At 44.1% G+C, this 16,453-nt stretch overlaps 1 protein-coding gene across 1 annotated transcript in view; it reads right to left on the bottom strand.

Moving 5' to 3' along the window:
• Window positions 1-16,453, bottom strand: part of NRXN1 (neurexin 1) — an 814,281-nt gene that overhangs the window by 406,990 nt on the left and 390,838 nt on the right. Inside the window, 3 exon segments of the mRNA XM_068153449.1 lie at window positions 1,690-1,809; window positions 2,781-2,807; window positions 7,423-7,596. Coding sequence (XP_068009550.1) covers window positions 1,690-1,809; window positions 2,781-2,807; window positions 7,423-7,596 — 321 coding nt within the window.

Below are 16,453 nucleotides of genomic sequence, written 5' to 3'. Positions count from 1 at the left end.
CAGAGAAACAGACTGAGTCCTTTCCAACACAGAAAGGTGGAACTTTCACTAGAATAATTAATGTAGCTTTTATATTGACTTCATTTTCTACCCCTGTGCTCGATACAATTTCAGCCAAAGGCTTTTCAGGTTATAATTATTCTGTGACCTTCGGGTTTGTCCATGAAGATACACCTTGCTGTAGAGTTCTCTGGTTCTCCAACCAGAACAAGACATTAAAAATGCAAAATGCTCAGCTAAACAGTGGCACCAACCCTTTTCCATCATCAGCTCTTCATTCAGGTAAATGTATACAAACAGAAATAGATAGAGAGCTAGACAAACAGATAGATAGGCCTGTAGGTAGGTAGGTAGGTAGATAGATGGATAGAGAGATAGGTAGATAGATGGATAGACAGATAGGTAGATAAATAGATAGATAGACAGACAGGTAGACAAATAGATGGATAGACAGATAGGTAGACAGGAAGGAAGGAAGGAAGGGAGGGAGGGAGGGAGGAAGGTAGGGAAGGAAGGAGGGAGGGAGGGAGGGAGGGAAGGAAGGAAGGAGGGAGGGAGGGAGGGAAGGAAGGAAGGAAGGAAGAGAGGAAGGAAGGAAGGGAGGGAGGGAGGAAGGAAGGAAGAGAGGAAGGAAGGAAGGGAGGGAGGGAGGAAGGAAGGGAGGGAGGGAGGGAGGGAGGGAGGGAGGGAGGGAGGGAGGGAGGAAGGGAGGGACAATCAATCAATCCTTTTGCCTTGGTACCTTTTGTATTTGGTTTACTTGTGTAAATACTATTTCTATTTCACTTCCAATTCTGTGTGAGAGTTTATTTACTCCTCTGGGCTAAATTCATTCTGTCCTCAGTCCAGAGCTATTTCAGATCAAACCAAGACAACAGGTCTGTAAAAATGGGCAGAATTTGGCTATTTCCAGTGTGATGAATTAAAAAGTAAACTTGGGAGCTTGAGTGCCATTATAACTCCTACTGTGCAGGAGGACAGCAGTTATCATGGATCATTACTGCTCCTGCTTCACTCTTCCATTTTCACTTCTGCATAGTTCTGTTCAGAACAATAAGGCTAGCTTGGCATGAAACTCAGTGATGACATTGGTGAATCAGGCCCCTTGTTTCTGACAGGTTGAAGCTTTTCCTGAAAGCCCAGATGGTTGATGCACATTCTGTGGTTTGATTCAGCTGAAATGTAAAAGAACTAAAATACCCAGCATGCTTTTAGTGGTGTGACACACTCAGTGTGTCACCTAAAGAAAGGGAGATAATCAGCCTTGTCGAGTATTGCACAGTAATTATAGCCCTGGTGTTATAATGCTAGCAAATTACAATATAGCTTAAGATAATCAAATGTAAAAGGGGTTGGTTGTATTTTATATATATTTTTTTTCCAATCAGGGAGAAAGAAATAAAAAGACACAATTATTTGCAACATTGATGCAAGAAAGGGATTATTTCAAATAGGAAACCAGCAGTATATTTAGACATGCAATCAAGTGTAATAAACCCCAAAGTCTGTCAATTTGATACTGCACAATGTCCAAAATTCACATTCTGCATTTTAGCTATGCTCCTCTTATAATCCTTACAGGTTTGCCATTTGACTGCAATACCTGATATTCAAATACCACAGAAATTCAGAAACTTGCTTCAAACATTGCCTTAGAGCTCTGGATCAGCATTTCTTTAGTGTACTTACGGTCATTGCACAAGGGTCCACTGAAGGAGGTCATACTGCAGTCGCAGCTGAATCCATCCCACTGCTGCAAGCACACTCCCTGGTTTGCACAGGAATCCTCTTGGCACGTCGTGCTGGGTCCTGATGAGAACACACAGGAGAGAAGAAAAAAAAAAGGACTTGCATTTTGTTTTCCAAAGAAAGGCATTTCTCACTGGATCACATGAACTAGCTGCCAACATCTCCAATCAAATGAGCAAAGAGTTACCAACGCACAAATCTGCTGATTTTTGTAGCAGCAGGTAATATTGAAAAGCTGGGTTTGCTTGAGTCTTTTAAAGATATCTCAAATACATGAGAATGCACAAACTGCAGCAGAGTTATTCTAGGTACAGGGGGAATGTTAACTTGGGGTGCAAGTTATTTGTTAGTCTTGTGTCAGACTACAATGTGGCTAAAAATTGTCTAAAGAAGAACTTGATTATTCTTCCCTGTAAAAACATTTCAAACAGCAAAGCCAGATGCCACAGAAAGCAAAGCTCTAGGAGATGAAAGTGAAAAATGGAAACCAAAATGAAACTCAAACCAAAGTGAATTAAAATGGAGCTACACTATACAATGCTTTTAATCCTTTGAATTATTCTAGATGATTGAGGTCTGAAATTGACAGGGGTAAGGATTCTTTGGCAGGGATGTTGGCAAGTACCGATTCACATGCTTCAGGGATCCCATGCAGGTTCCTTTTAAAGGGGAGATGCAGGAAATCAAACTACTAATGGACTGGCATGCCAAAATGTGACACAGGTATGAAAAACAAAGCTACTCTATTTCTAGAGAATCATAGCTAGACTACTGCAATACAAAGAAATCTGAAAAGGAATGATCAAAGCACTAAAGCAATCACTGTACAAACATATTCAAGACTGAAAGCCTTTATGCAGGCAACACTGGAAAATGAAGGTTAGCGCAGCTCATTGTTTGAGAGGTGTGAAAGGCAAAATCTGGAAGAGAATATCACACTTGAGTTCTGAAATGTACAGAGCGTTTTATTGCATTAATCCAACTGTGCATTGGGGGTTTCAGTCTTGTTTAATACACACAGGGCTATCTACCTTGCAAATCAGCTTTCATCAATGCAACTTTGTCAGCAAAATAAAACGAAACAAACAAAAAAGAAAGCAAAATATATTAAATGTTAGTAAGCAATATTGAAATGGCAACAAACACAGAAAAAGAAAACCCACTCAGAGTAAAGTGCATGCTGCTGTTAAAGAGAGAAAGAAATGCTATATAATGCAAACAAATTAATGCTAATAGCCATAAATCTTCAGGCAAGCCAAAATAAGAAAGCAGTAATTTGCCACTATTTTACTACAAATATAATGGTTAATTGAGCTGATGACATGTAATGAAGGAAAATTAAAACTTGGTGGGCTTTTTTTTCCCCTCTTCCTTGGATAGATATGAATGCATTAGCAGAATAAATGCATGGCTGAATCCTGAGTAGCCATTTGTCATGTTCAGATAGACTGAATTCAGGAATAATTAGCACCATCACCCTCAGTGGTTGTCTTTTTTTTTTCCCCCTCCTTAAGCTTTTCTTCATGATTGGTGAATGGAGACTGAAGTAGAGACCACCAACTACATATTACTATGAGCACACACACACACACGTTTCACACCGACTCTTGACACCACAAGGAAAAAGAAAAAATTGTTTCTGGGGTTATCAAATTGCCCTGCAATGTTTTGGAGAATCACAGAATGTTAGGGGCAGAGCAGGATCCCCTAGAACAGGTCACACAGGGACATATCCAGGTGGGTTTTGAATATCTCCAGAGAGGGAGACTTCACAACCCGCCTGGGCAGCCTGTTCCAGGGCTCTGTCACCCTCATAGTGAAAAAATTCTTCCTCATATCTCCATGGAACTTCCTATGCCCCAACTTCCACCCGTTGCCCCTTGTCCTGTCATTGGGCACCACCAGGAAGAGCCTGACTCCATCCTCTTGGCACTCACCCTTTACATATTTATAAACATTAATGAGGTCACCCTTTAGTGTTCTCTTCTCCAAGCTAAAGAGCCCCAGCTCCCTCAGTCTCTCCTCGTGAAGAAGCTGTTCCACTCCCTTAATCATTTTTGTGGCTCTGTGCTGTCCACATCAATATCCATTTGAAAGTCCCACTGGCAGTCATTAATGGCAGGTTAAAACTGGTCCAAAGGTTATACAAATAAGTTAAATCATGCTGTAGAGAGAAATCCACTTAACCCTTCTTTCACATCAGAGCTCCTTCAGAGATCTCAGCGTGGGATTGTCTCTTGGTTTGCCACTATTTTACAAGTTTCAGATCAATATCTGATCTAGTTGAAGGTGTCTCTGCTGACTGCAGGGGGTTTGGACAGGATGACTTTTGAAGGGCCCTTCCAACTCAATGCAATCTGTGAAGCTGTGAATCCGATTTAAATCAGCCCAATGGTCTCTTGTTTTAAACAAGGCACAGCTCTAGCATACCTCTGAACCAGAGCCTGGCCAGTCACCTTACTGGCAAAACTATCCATCTGTTCTATTTTCTCCTCTTCAGATAATTATAAATAAGAATAAATAAGACTGCTACTACTAATAATAATACTGTTTATAACTGATTTGTTGTGGTAGGCAGACATAGGGTAGTGATTTCCTTTTCTCTGGAGTTTTGAGCCCAGCAGTCTAAGCATTTGGGCATTACATCACCCTTTCTTCAGCTGGGGATTATAATGACAGAATCCTGTAGCTGACAAGACAAGACACATTTTTTTTCTCACCAGATTCTGCTACTCAGAAACTTTACAAAGATGAAGTGAAAATATCTGTAGGTGTTTACATGTTATATATTCATGCATTTATTTACACTTTAGTTATGCAATGTTAAATTTCCTCATCTTTGCAGAAGTAGAGCAAAAGTCATGAGGACTTCAAAGTACCCAAACCGCAGGACCCTGCAGGCACATTAAAAAGTGCAGGGTTAAAAAGTACATCCTAGGGGGGAAAAAAAGCCACAGATGTGATCTTGTTAAAAAGGAAAGTATTGTGCTTTTGATAACATTGGATTGCATCACCTCATTTAAGGGCTTACACTCTGACTTGTTCTTTAGAGCCATTTGCCTTTTCTCATTGACACTGTGGAGCTTTTGATTATCTTCATAAATGAGATGATTAGGACCTGATGTAGTGGCTGAGTTTGCAGTTGCTCAAAGGCAGTTCTGCTGCAGAAGAATCTGTCAAAGTAATGGGGTTTGTCTCCCTGTTAATTTTGAAGTTTGAAAGTTGCTCAGATGACACAATAACAACTGTTGCAGGTCCAAGAAGATTTGGCCTTTTGCCTTTGTTTGCTTCTAGTTTCATTATGCCCACAAAATACTTGGTGCAACTGTGTTCTTGTAGAACCATAGAATGATCCAGGCCAGAAGGGATCTCCAAAGGTCATCCAGTAGTCAGCAGGGACATTCCCAACTAGATCAGGCTGCCCAGGGCCTCATTGAGCCTCACCTTGAATATGTCCAGGGAAGGGGCCTCAATCACATCCCTGGACAACCTGTTCCAGTGTTCCACCACCCTCATAGCGAAGGACTTCCTGATGTCCAACCTAAATCTGCCCTTCTCTAGTTTAATGTTAATTTAATTCCATGCTGTTAAGGATTTCACAGATTCACAGACTGCACTGGGTTGAAAGGGACCCTCAAAGGTCATCTTGTACAAGACCTTTGCAATCAGCATAAACACCTCCATCTAGATCAAGCTGCATCAAGGCTGACCTTGAATGTATCCAGGGATGGGGACTCAACCACATCCCTGGGCAGCCTGTTCCAGGATTTCACCACTCTCATTGTGCAAAACTTCCTCCTGATGTCCAACCTAAATCCTCCTTGCTCCAGCTTCAAACTATTGCTTCTTGTCCTATCACTACAAGCCTCTCTAAAAGATTTCAGATGAGGCAGTCCTCTGAGAGCCACACAGGACATCTGGTTTGACCATTTTGCTTGTGTCAGATGATTTTGGTGTCAGAAAGAGCTGACTTTCCACCAAAAGGACAATGTTTGTAAGGCCTTTATAACATTGTCAGTAGCTCTGTTCAAACCAGTTGTGCCTCTGGTCTCAAAGGTGACTTCACACTATAGGCCTGTGGCAACATTTCTCTGAAGTACAGAAAATTCATTTAGAAAATGACATCATTTCCAAAGGAGCTATGAAATGTGTAATGGAATTAAGGTGGACATGGACTCTCTGACAGGACGGTGCAGGCACAGAACTTGCTAACATCGTTCAAAAAGCAGAATCTAATTTTCCAAGCTCAGTGACAAACTAATTTATACTTTTCTCTTTTTCCATTCCTGGTAGCAATAAATGGACACTAAAGCTACAGAAAAAATAAGTTGTGCACTTTCCCTCTTTTTAGGTGCTGTCAATGGAGTTTCTGTGGTTAACTGAAGGTGGTAGGTAAAGAGCATAAAATTCCACCTGTACAAACACTGTGCTGTAGGTACAACAAAAGAATTTACTTTATCTACAGAAGCTTAAGGAAATCCCCCCAGCTCAGCCTGAGTTTTTTACAATGTCTATTTGCAAACTTAATAAAGTTGATATTAAGATTCCAACTTGAGATTCTGCAGCACCATTTATACATCTTTTTTTTTCCTGTCCAGAAAAGAATAGCACTTGAGAACAGAGAGAACACATAAAACTGAACATAGACACAAAACTCAGAGTTATGCAAGGACAGAGGATTTAAATTACTCCAGGAATCACAGGAAAAATGAGGATTAAATGATAGCTGGAAAAATAGCTAGAGATTGACACTCCTGAATTACAAATATCTCTCCTTCAATTCTGCCCTCACTTCAATTCCATGATAGAATCATGGAATGGCTTAGGTTGGAAGGGACCTCAAAAGTCATCCAGTCCAACCTCTCTGCCATGGGCAAGAATGCCTCTCATCTAGACTTGGTTGCCCAAGGCCTCATCCAATCTGGCCTTAAACACCTCCAGGGAGGGGGCATCCACAATAACATCTCAGATGAGTCAACAAAAGCAGTTTTTAAAAGGGTGAGATAAAACAGATTTTGCTGTTACTGATTTCAGACAGAAGGGCTCATGACAATACAGATCTCAAGGGTGAGCAAAAATAGACAAGATGGAATATTAATCTTAACCAGATTCATAAATTAACCTTGAATTAATCAACTCAAAATATCTGTTTTAAAAATTGCATTAATTAACTAATGTCTCAGCATTAGCAAATGCCTAAGTGTTAAGAAGATGCAAAGGACTTAATTGAAGCTAATTGCTATTGTTTGTACCATTAATTAAAACACATCTGAGGAAAACAAAAGACATGCAAAATATCTTGCTACTGGAGAAGACTGGAACCTATATGAGACCTTTAAGAAGCTAACTCATGTTGTCAGATCAATCTCTGTGCTGTAGGGCAGGCATGCACTTGTCTCCATAATAGCAGAAGTGGTCTTTCTATAAGAAAGGGTCAAATCTGATCCCAGTCCTTCCACCTGGGCTTACAACAATCTCTTTAAGCCAAGGTAAAACATAGTCTCTCCATATATGGAGTGTACATATCAACACAGCTCTGCAGGATTTGCACAATACTTTCACAATGATATAATAATAATAATAATAATAATAATAATAATAATAATAATAATAATAATAATAATAATAATAATAATAATAATAATAATAATAAATAATCTGTGTCTTTAATACCTTCACATCCTCTTTCTATTTGTCCATTGCAGAAGAGTGCATCCGAGATGAGATCGGGGAGCCGTCCATTCAAGTCAACTGATGCAAGGCAGCCTTGGAATCCCTCTTTTGCATGCACCAGTTTTGGCAAGGACTTAAACATTTCTTTGGCCACCCCTCCAATATACAAATCACCTGTTAAAGAGAATGAAATATTAGATACAGGGGGAAAAAAACCCAAACCAAACCAAAAACCCAAACAAACCTTGACCTGCTGGATGTTCTGGCCATTTTGTGCTGAATGAAAGGTATCTCAGAAAAAACATTAAAACATTCCTTAAAAGAGTGTAGCAGAAAACACTGATAGCATATTTGATGTGAAGGGGCATTGCAGGACTACATGTTCTCAAATGCATGTGTAGATTTCACACTTCTATGACTAATTACTTAAAAATACCTGGATGTGTTCATTATGTGCCAGGAACCATACATCTACTTGACAAACAAGGGATTCAGACACAGAGCTTCCATCCAGAAACACATCATAGGAAGGACTGGCCTTCCAGTATCTGAAGGGGGCCTACAGGAAGGCTGGGGAAGGACTGCTCAGGATCTCAGGTAGTGATGGGACTAGGGGGAATGGAATGAAGCTGGAGGTGAGGAGATTCAGGCTAGATGTGAGGAGGAGGTTTTTCACCATGACAGTGGTGAAACCCTGAAATGGGTTGTCCAGGGAGGTGGTCGAGGCCCCGTCCCTGGAGGTGTTCAAGCCCGGGCTGGACGAGGCTCTGGCCAGCCTGATCTAGTGTGGGGTGTCCCTGCCCATGGCAGGGGGGTTGGAACTAGATGATCCTTGTAGCCTCTTCCAACCCTGAATGATACTATGATACTATGACATAGAACTGCTGCAGTGAGTCCAGGGAAGTGCCACAAGGATGATCCAAGGTCTGAAGCACCTCTGCTGTGAGGGTAGGCTGAGGGAGCGGGGGTTGTTCAGCCTGAATAAGGCTCTGGGGAGACCTTAGAGATATTATTCAATATCTGAAGGGGACCTACAGAAAGGCTGGGGAGGGACTGTTTCAAAGTGCTTGTAATGACAGGACAAGAGGCAATGGTTTGAAAGTGGAGCAGGGCAGATTTAGGTTGGACATCAGGTAGAATTTCTTCACAATGAGAGTGGTGAAATACTGAAACAGGTTGTCCAGGGACATGGTTGAGGTTCTGGAGATATTCAAGATCAGCCCTGAGGTGGCCCTGGTCAGCCTGCTCTAGTTGGAGGTGTCCCTGCTGACTGCAGGGACCTTGGACAAGATGAAATTTGAGGGTCCCTGTCTCTGTTTTAAGAGCTGACAGAAGCTGTATTTTACCGCCCAAAAGGAAGTAAAATAAAAACTCTCTCACACGGGATGGGAGAGTGTTGGAAGTTTAAATGCATTCACACCTATAGAGAGAAATTACACAACACCTCCATTCACATGCAGCCTCAGCCCAGTCCTTCCACCTGGGCTTACAATAACCTCTTTAAGCCAAAAAGAAAAACCTTTTCAGAACCTCCCCCAGTTAGGCGGAGAGCCCAGGCCTCACTTTCACAGAATCACAGAATGTCAGGGGCTGGAAGGGACCTCCAAAGCTCATCCAGTCCAACCCCCCCAGCCAGAGCGGGATCATCCACACCAGACCACACAGGAACACATCCAGGCAGGTTTTGAATGTCTCCAGGGAGGGAGACTCCACAACCCCTCAGGGCAGCCTGTTCCAGGCCTCCGTCACCCTCACAGGGAAAAAACTTTTCCTCGTGTTTAGGTGAAACTTCCTCTGCCTCAACTTCCACTGCTGCCCCTTGTGCTGGCATTGGGCATCACCCAGCAGAGCCTGGCTCCAGCCTCTGGGCACTCACCCTGCACATCTTCATAAACATTGATGAGGTCACCTCTCAGTCTCCTCTAAGCTAAAGAGCCCTCAGCTCCCTCAGTCTCTCCTCGCCCCCCCACACCTCCCTACCCCCTGATGCCTCTGGGCCTGAACGACGCGGAATAAACCAGGCTGCTCTAGGCCAGAACCCTCCCCCAAAACACCAAACAAGATAAAGTCTGGCTGGGAGAAGAGACAGAAAGTAAAAGGGCAGAAAAGAGAGCTATGTCTCTTTATAGAGAGGAGTAGATTCAGACCTGATGGGATGAGACACCAAAAGATTGCAATTTCTTGTGTCCCTCCCTGTGACAGGACAGCCAGGCTAGACCTAAACCCACCACAGTCCCTGCCGACCCAACGCCCTCTGGGAAAAGCTTCCTTCCTTTGAGGATGCTGGAGCAGACCGCCCAGAGAGGTTGTGGAGTCTCCTTCTCTGGAGAGATTCCAAACCCACTTGGACACATTCCTGTGCAACCTGCTCTCAGCAAACCTACTTTCACAGAAATCACAGAATCACAGAGTTTCAGGGGTTGGAAGGGACCTCAAAAGCTCATCCAGCCCAACGTCCCTGCCAGAGCAGGAACGCCCACACCAGATTACATGGGAATGCATCCAGGCAGGTTTTGAATATCTCCAGAGAGGGAGACTCCACAACCCCCCTGGGCAGCCTCTCCCAGTGTTCTGTCACCTTCACAGGGAAAAAATGTTTCCTCCTGTTTCCATGGAACTTCCTATGCTTTAAATTCCACCATTGCCCCTTGTGCTGTCCTTGGGCACCAGCGAGCAGAGCCTGGCTCCATCCTCTTGGCACTCACCCTTTACATATTTATAAACATTGACAAGGTCACCTCTCCGTCTCCTCTTCTACAAGCTACAGAGCCCTCAGCTCCCTCAGTCTCTCCTCATACGGAAGATGTTCCAATCCCTTAATCACCCTCATGGCTCTGTGCTGGACCTTTTACTCGAGCAGGGGGGTGGACTGGATGATCTCCAGAGGTCTCTTCCAACCCCTACCACTCTGTGATGCTGTGAATCTTTGCAGGCAGATTTTCTAGGGGAGGAGCTCAGAATGTACAAGCTATCACCACTAACCCATATGGGTAATTTTAATCTCCCTTTAACGTCCCTCTTATCACTATAAACTGCAGTCACACCTTTTCCTGCTTCTGCTGCCATATTTCCTTTTGGTCTGTTTGCTTTTTGGGTTTTTTTGATTCATTTTGGGTTTTGTTTGTTTGCTTGGATTTATTTCATTTTGTTTTCACAGTATCACAGTACATTAGAGGTTGAAAGGGATCTCAAGAGATCAAGTCCAACCCTCCTGCCAAAGTAGGGGAGTCTGAACAGGAATGCATCCATGTGAGTTTTGAAAGTCTCTTGAGAAGGAGGCTCCACAACCTCTCTAGGCAGCCTGTTCTGGTGCTCCATCACCCTCACTGTAAAGTTTCTCCTCATCTTGAGGTGCAATTTTTTTATGTTCAAGCTTGAAGCTGTTGTTTCTTGTCTTATTACTGTGCACCACTGAAAAGAGCTTGGCCCACTCCACTTGACACCCACCCCTCAGATGTTTATACACATTGATGAGATCCCTTCTCAGTCTTCTCTTCTCAAGACTAAACAGCCCCAGGGATTTTGTTTTGTTTTGTTTTGCTTGTTTGCAAAGGAGTGTAATTTCGTGCTGTTTGTACTGGTTTACAGTTTGCCTGCAAAGAAATGGCCTGAAACAAACAAATGCCTATCAGACTGTGAAAAAATGGTTAGTCACTACATACCAGCCCTAAAACTCAGCTGCATTTGAATTTGTGAAACAGAGATAAAAAGCTTAGGAATGTGAAATTTGTTAATAGTATAAACCATCCAAGCAGGAGCCTTAGCAACCTTTACAGCATCATATACCGAGAAACCTCAAGCCTTCTCCAGCCTGCATAGGTAATTGGAAATATCACAGAATGGTTTGGGTTGGAGGGAGGGAGGGAGGGGGCAGCCACAACCTCCCTGGGCAACCTGTTCCAGCGCCTCATCATCCTCACTGCCAAGAATTTCTTCCTAATCTCCAGTCTAAATCTCCCCAGGCTCTTTTTGTTGGTGTCCAGTGACAGGACAAGGGACAATGGGTATGAGCTGGAACACAGGAGAATCCACCTCCACATGAGGAGACACTTCCTTACTGTGAGCATGCTGGTGCCCTGGAATAGGCTGCACAGAGAGGATGTGGAGTCTCCTTCTCTGGAGACTTTCAAAACCCACCTGGATACTTTCCTGTCTGAACTGCCCTAGGTGACCATGCTCTGGCAGGGAGACTGCGCTGGATGATCTCTAGAAGTCCCTTCCAACCCCTAACATTTCTGTGATTCAGTGATCCTTTAAACATGCTGGTGAAAGAATCATTCTGTTTGGAATGAACCAAGAAGCCTGCTGTGCTCACAATCCCATAATAAACTGAAGCAGCAGCCTTGAGTGATGTATCCACACAGCTTCTGCAGCACATACGTGGCAGCATATGGCTGCTCAGATCTCCCTTTGCAGCAGAGAACCTGCACTCACTGCATGTTCACAGGCCTGCTCGGTGCAAGAGCAAAGCACAACTGAATTTTGTCTACCACTTCCAAAGGCACTTGAGGGAAGAGATGAAAATGTAAACTTAGTGTTTTATATCCATTTACTGACTTCAAAGAGACCATTCTGTTGCTTCAGTATTGATTTGTGGTTGAAGAGGGTTTTTTTGGGGGGGGTTGATGTGGCTTTTTTTTTCCTTTGAAGAAAAGTAGGCTTTAACAAATATTGTTCCTTTTAGAGTGATAAATTCTACCACTTTTGGACACCCTCTCACCTAAGAAGAGAAAGAGTGGCTAGTTTACTTGACCACTTCTGCTAAGTTAGCTGCCCTTTCGAATCACAGAATTGCCAGGGTTGGAAGGGACCTCAAGGATCAGCCAGCTCCAACTCCCCTGCCATGGCCAGGGACACCTCACACCAGAGCAGGTTGCTCACAGCCACATCCAGCCTGGCCTTCAAAACCTCCAGGAAGAGGCTTCCACCACCTTCCTGGGCAACCTGTGCCAGTGTCTCACCACCCTCATGGGGAAGAACTTCTTAACATCCAATCTGAATCTACCCATTTCTAGTTTTGTTCTATTCCCCCTAGTCCTACCATATACCTATCAAATACCCATAGTCCTATGAAATACCTATATACCCATATACCTATCAAATATCTACAGTCCTATCCAATAGCCTGTCCAAGGGGCAATGGTATGATGTGACAGGTAGCACATTCCCTCTTCCATGTTTCCTGTACTGATAACCAGGCAAGGCAAAATGATTGTGGACAAAAAAAAAGGGGGGGATTTGAGTTAGCATGTTGCTCTTTCAGGCAGGAATATAGAAATGGATCTTTTCAGCCTTACTCTACATTGCTTTCAGTACCTTCCCTGAATACCCCATTAAGAAGATATTCCCTCTCTTGGCTGAGACTGTTCTTTTTAGAGTTTCATGGTCACGCTGTACCCTAATCCACACTGATGGAAAACAGGTAGTGGGAAGGGGGAAAAAAAAAAGGTACCAGGGAGAATTTACAGTTGATGGGTGCACCAGGAAGAGCACCTTACAGATTTCACTTGCCACCAAGTTCTGTGGCAGTCCACACTGCACCTGCTGCTCTGCCTCTTTCCAAGCCTCCTGATTCTATCACACTACTCATAACCATTCTGCTCTCCTAACTGCATTGAAACCTTTCCACCCTTGGTGAAATGTGTTTCCCATATTAGTGCTATGCTCTCTGCTGGATGTGCTCTCCACTTCCCCATTCATCTCTTGGTGTGCTCAGTTTTCTTTCACAGATTGCATCAGGTTGGAAGGGCCCCTCAAAGGTCATCTTGTCCAATCCTCCCTACAGTCAGCAGGGACACCTCCAGCTAGAGCAGGATGCTAAGGGGCACATCGAGTCTGATCTTGAATGTCTCCAGGGATGGGACCTCAACCACATCCCTGGGAAGCATGTTCCAGGATTTCACCACTCTCACTGTGCAGAACTTCCTCCTGATGTCCAACATAAATCTGCCCTGCTCCACTTTCAAACCATTGTTCCTTGTCCTATCCTTACAGGCCCTTCTAAACAGTCCCTCCCCAGTGCTCCTGTAAGTCTCCCTCAGATATTGAAATGCAGCTCTAAGGTCTCTCTGGAGCCTTCTCTTCTCCAGGCAGAACAGCACCACTTCTTTCAGCCTGTCTTCACAGCAGAGAAGCTCCAGCCCTCTGATCATCTTGATGGCCTCTTCTGGACCTGCTGGAGCAGGTCTCTCTTGTGCTGGGGGCACCACAGCTGAACACAGTACTCCAGGTGAAGTCTCCCCAGAGCAGAGCAGAGGGGCAGAATCACCTCCTAACTTTCCTATTACTCTTTTTTGGCTCTGTTCAGAACCTCTCAATGGTAGAGAGGTATGACAAGTAAAGCTGTGTGACAGAAAGCATGTGTGTGGAAATAGCAGTGACACAACGAAGTCCTTCGCAGTTTTCAAGAGACTAAAGTGGACACATAAAAGCTAAGTGCTCAAGTCCCCTGGATTTCCCCAGGTTAAAATCCACCATTTCCCCAACAAGCCCATTCTGAAGCAAGAAACAGTCACACCAAAAACCTGCAACATTTTCCTGACAAGAACAATTCTCAGATTCCCAGCCACTCTATTTCTCTTTACTTCTTCTTCCACCCTGTAAGACTAGATGGAAATCAGTAGCCCGGGGTGGGGGGGAAGAAGAAAGGACCAAGAAAGAGGGGGGAAAAAGGGAAGAGTAGAAAAAAGAAGATGAAAGAGATTTAAAGCTGAAGCAGTCAGGTTGCCCAATGGACTGTGAGGAAAGTTGGTGATGCATGCTAAATGGTAAATAATAAAATCTAATTGCCATATAAATGTGCGTGGTAATCCATCTCCCACAGAATGGATGCTCTGCCAATTACTCTGTGTGAGGGGGATGCTTGTGGTGAGAGGTGAGGCATTTGAGCACATCAAATGTCCTTCATTTCTTCCCTATTCTGAGCAATTTTGTACACTGTATACACCTGGAAAATTGACCAAATCTAATGAAGCAGGCATTTGTGTGGCACAGTGTACTCACTCTTCCCTTCTTCCTGCTACCCTCCTCAAACCATTTACTCCCCCTGCTTTAACAGCTGACACAAGCTCTCAGCACAGCTTGTTTCCAAAACAGTAAGGAATTTCTCTTTCCAAGGGGCATCCTAGACCTCAGAAATCACCATCTACAAAACTTCTCCTTCAGCTAGCAATTCAGGCAAGATTCTCCTCACAGAGCTCCCAAAAAGCTGAGAGGTTAAGCTTTCTCATTTTGAATGTGGGCTTGCAGAGTGAAACTTCATCTAACATTATCAACCTCTTGATCAAAACAATCAGTGCCAGACTCTGAGGATACTACACAAAGCAGCTCTTTTGCAAGGGCTGCTCAGTCAGAATACCAAGATCCATGAGGGTGGTGTGCTCATAGCCACAGCACCAAGTTTAGGATGAGAGTTGGGCAGAGAGAAATTGAATGAAATCCAACAAAGACAGGAGTAGATTCTTGTGTCTGGGAATGAACAATCCTATGGAACCAGGATAGCTTGGGGACTGACCTGTTGGAGAGCAGTGTAGGGGAAAGGGACCTGGGGGTCCGGGTGGACAGAAGGATGGCCATGAGCCAGCAATGTGCTCTTGTGGCCAAGGAGGCAAATGGCATCCTGGGGTGGATTAGAAAGACTGTGGTGAGTAGGTGGAGAGAGGTTCTCCTGACCCTCTGCTCTGCCCTGGAGAGGCCACATCTGGAATATTGTGTCCAGTTCTAGGCCCCTCAGTTCAAGAAGAACCTCAGGGAACTGCTTGAAAGAGTCCAGTACAGAGTCACAAAGATGCTGAAGGCAGAGGAACATCTCACTGCTGAGGACAGGCTGAGGGAGCTGGGGCTCTGCAGATTGGAGAAGAGGAGTCTGAGGGGTGACCTCATTCATGTTGATAAAGATATGCAGGGCAGTGTTGGGAGAATGGAGCCAGGCTCTGCTCAGTGATGTCCAGTGATAGGACAAGGGGCAATGGGTGCAAGCTGGAGCAGAGGAGGTACCATGGGAACAGAAAAGAAATTTTTTTCTCTGGGAGGGTGACAGAGCCCTGGAGCAGGCTGCCCAGAGAGGTTGTGGAGTCTCCTTCTCGGGAGACATTCAAAACCCACCTGGATGCATTTTTGTGTGACCTGCCCCAGGTGATCCTGCTCTGGCAGGGGCGTTGGACTGGATGAATTTTCAAGGTTCCTTCCAATCCTTAACATTCTGTGATTCTTGGCTGGGGGTCACCAGGATTCAGTGGCAGGTATTTGCACTAAATATCCAGACTTCTGGGTACATTTTAAGAGCATGCACATTTCCTGTATTATCCTTAGCATAACTTTTACTTAGTATCCCACAAGGGCTTGAAATAAATTCCACAGCAATCAGCAAGGGTAATAAGCTGCATGCCAAGGAGCTGCAGGGATACAGGCAAATCTACACACCTGTATGTGTGAAAGAGACTAAAAGAGGAAAGAGCAGAGAAGAAGCAGCAGAAAGCAAAACCTTTCTCTCACCTTGCTCTGCAAGACTGCTGCAGTGCTGTTGGCTTCACAGAGCTCAGCACTAATGGATTTTCTTTACTTTTTATTGAATGCAGAAGTACTACCATAGATTTTTAACTTTCCACCCCCCACCCCAATCTAATAATTTCTGGAAATTTGGATACAACTTCTGATGCCTTAAGATTGCCATAATTATTTTCACAGCCTGGTAGACAGCATAGATGTTTAGAAGCAGTATGTGACAAGTTGTGGATCTTGTCCAGAGAAGGGCCATGAGGATGATCAGAGGACTGGAGCTCATCTCCTATGGAGTCAGACTCAGGGAATTGGGAGTTATTCAGTCTGGAGAAAAGATGACTCTAAGGAGACTTTATTAGGGCATTCCAGTACCTGAAGGGGGCCTACAGGAAAGCTGGGGAGGGACTTTTTAGGATGTCAGGGAGTGATAGGACTGAGGGAAATGGAGCAAAATTAGAAATGGGGAGATTCAGACTGGATGTTAGGAAGAACCTAAGGGTGGTGAGACACTGGCACAGGTTGCCCAGGAGGG

The sequence above is a fragment of the Melanerpes formicivorus genome, unplaced genomic scaffold (assembly GCF_026170545.1).
Source record: "Melanerpes formicivorus ecotype bairdi unplaced genomic scaffold, bMelFor1.0.p_v2 SCAF_26, whole genome shotgun sequence".
In the NCBI taxonomy this organism is placed as follows: Eukaryota; Metazoa; Chordata; class Aves; order Piciformes; family Picidae; genus Melanerpes; species Melanerpes formicivorus.
The sequence above is the reverse complement of the archived record's forward strand: the minus strand, read 5'-3'. Positions and strand labels throughout refer to the sequence as shown.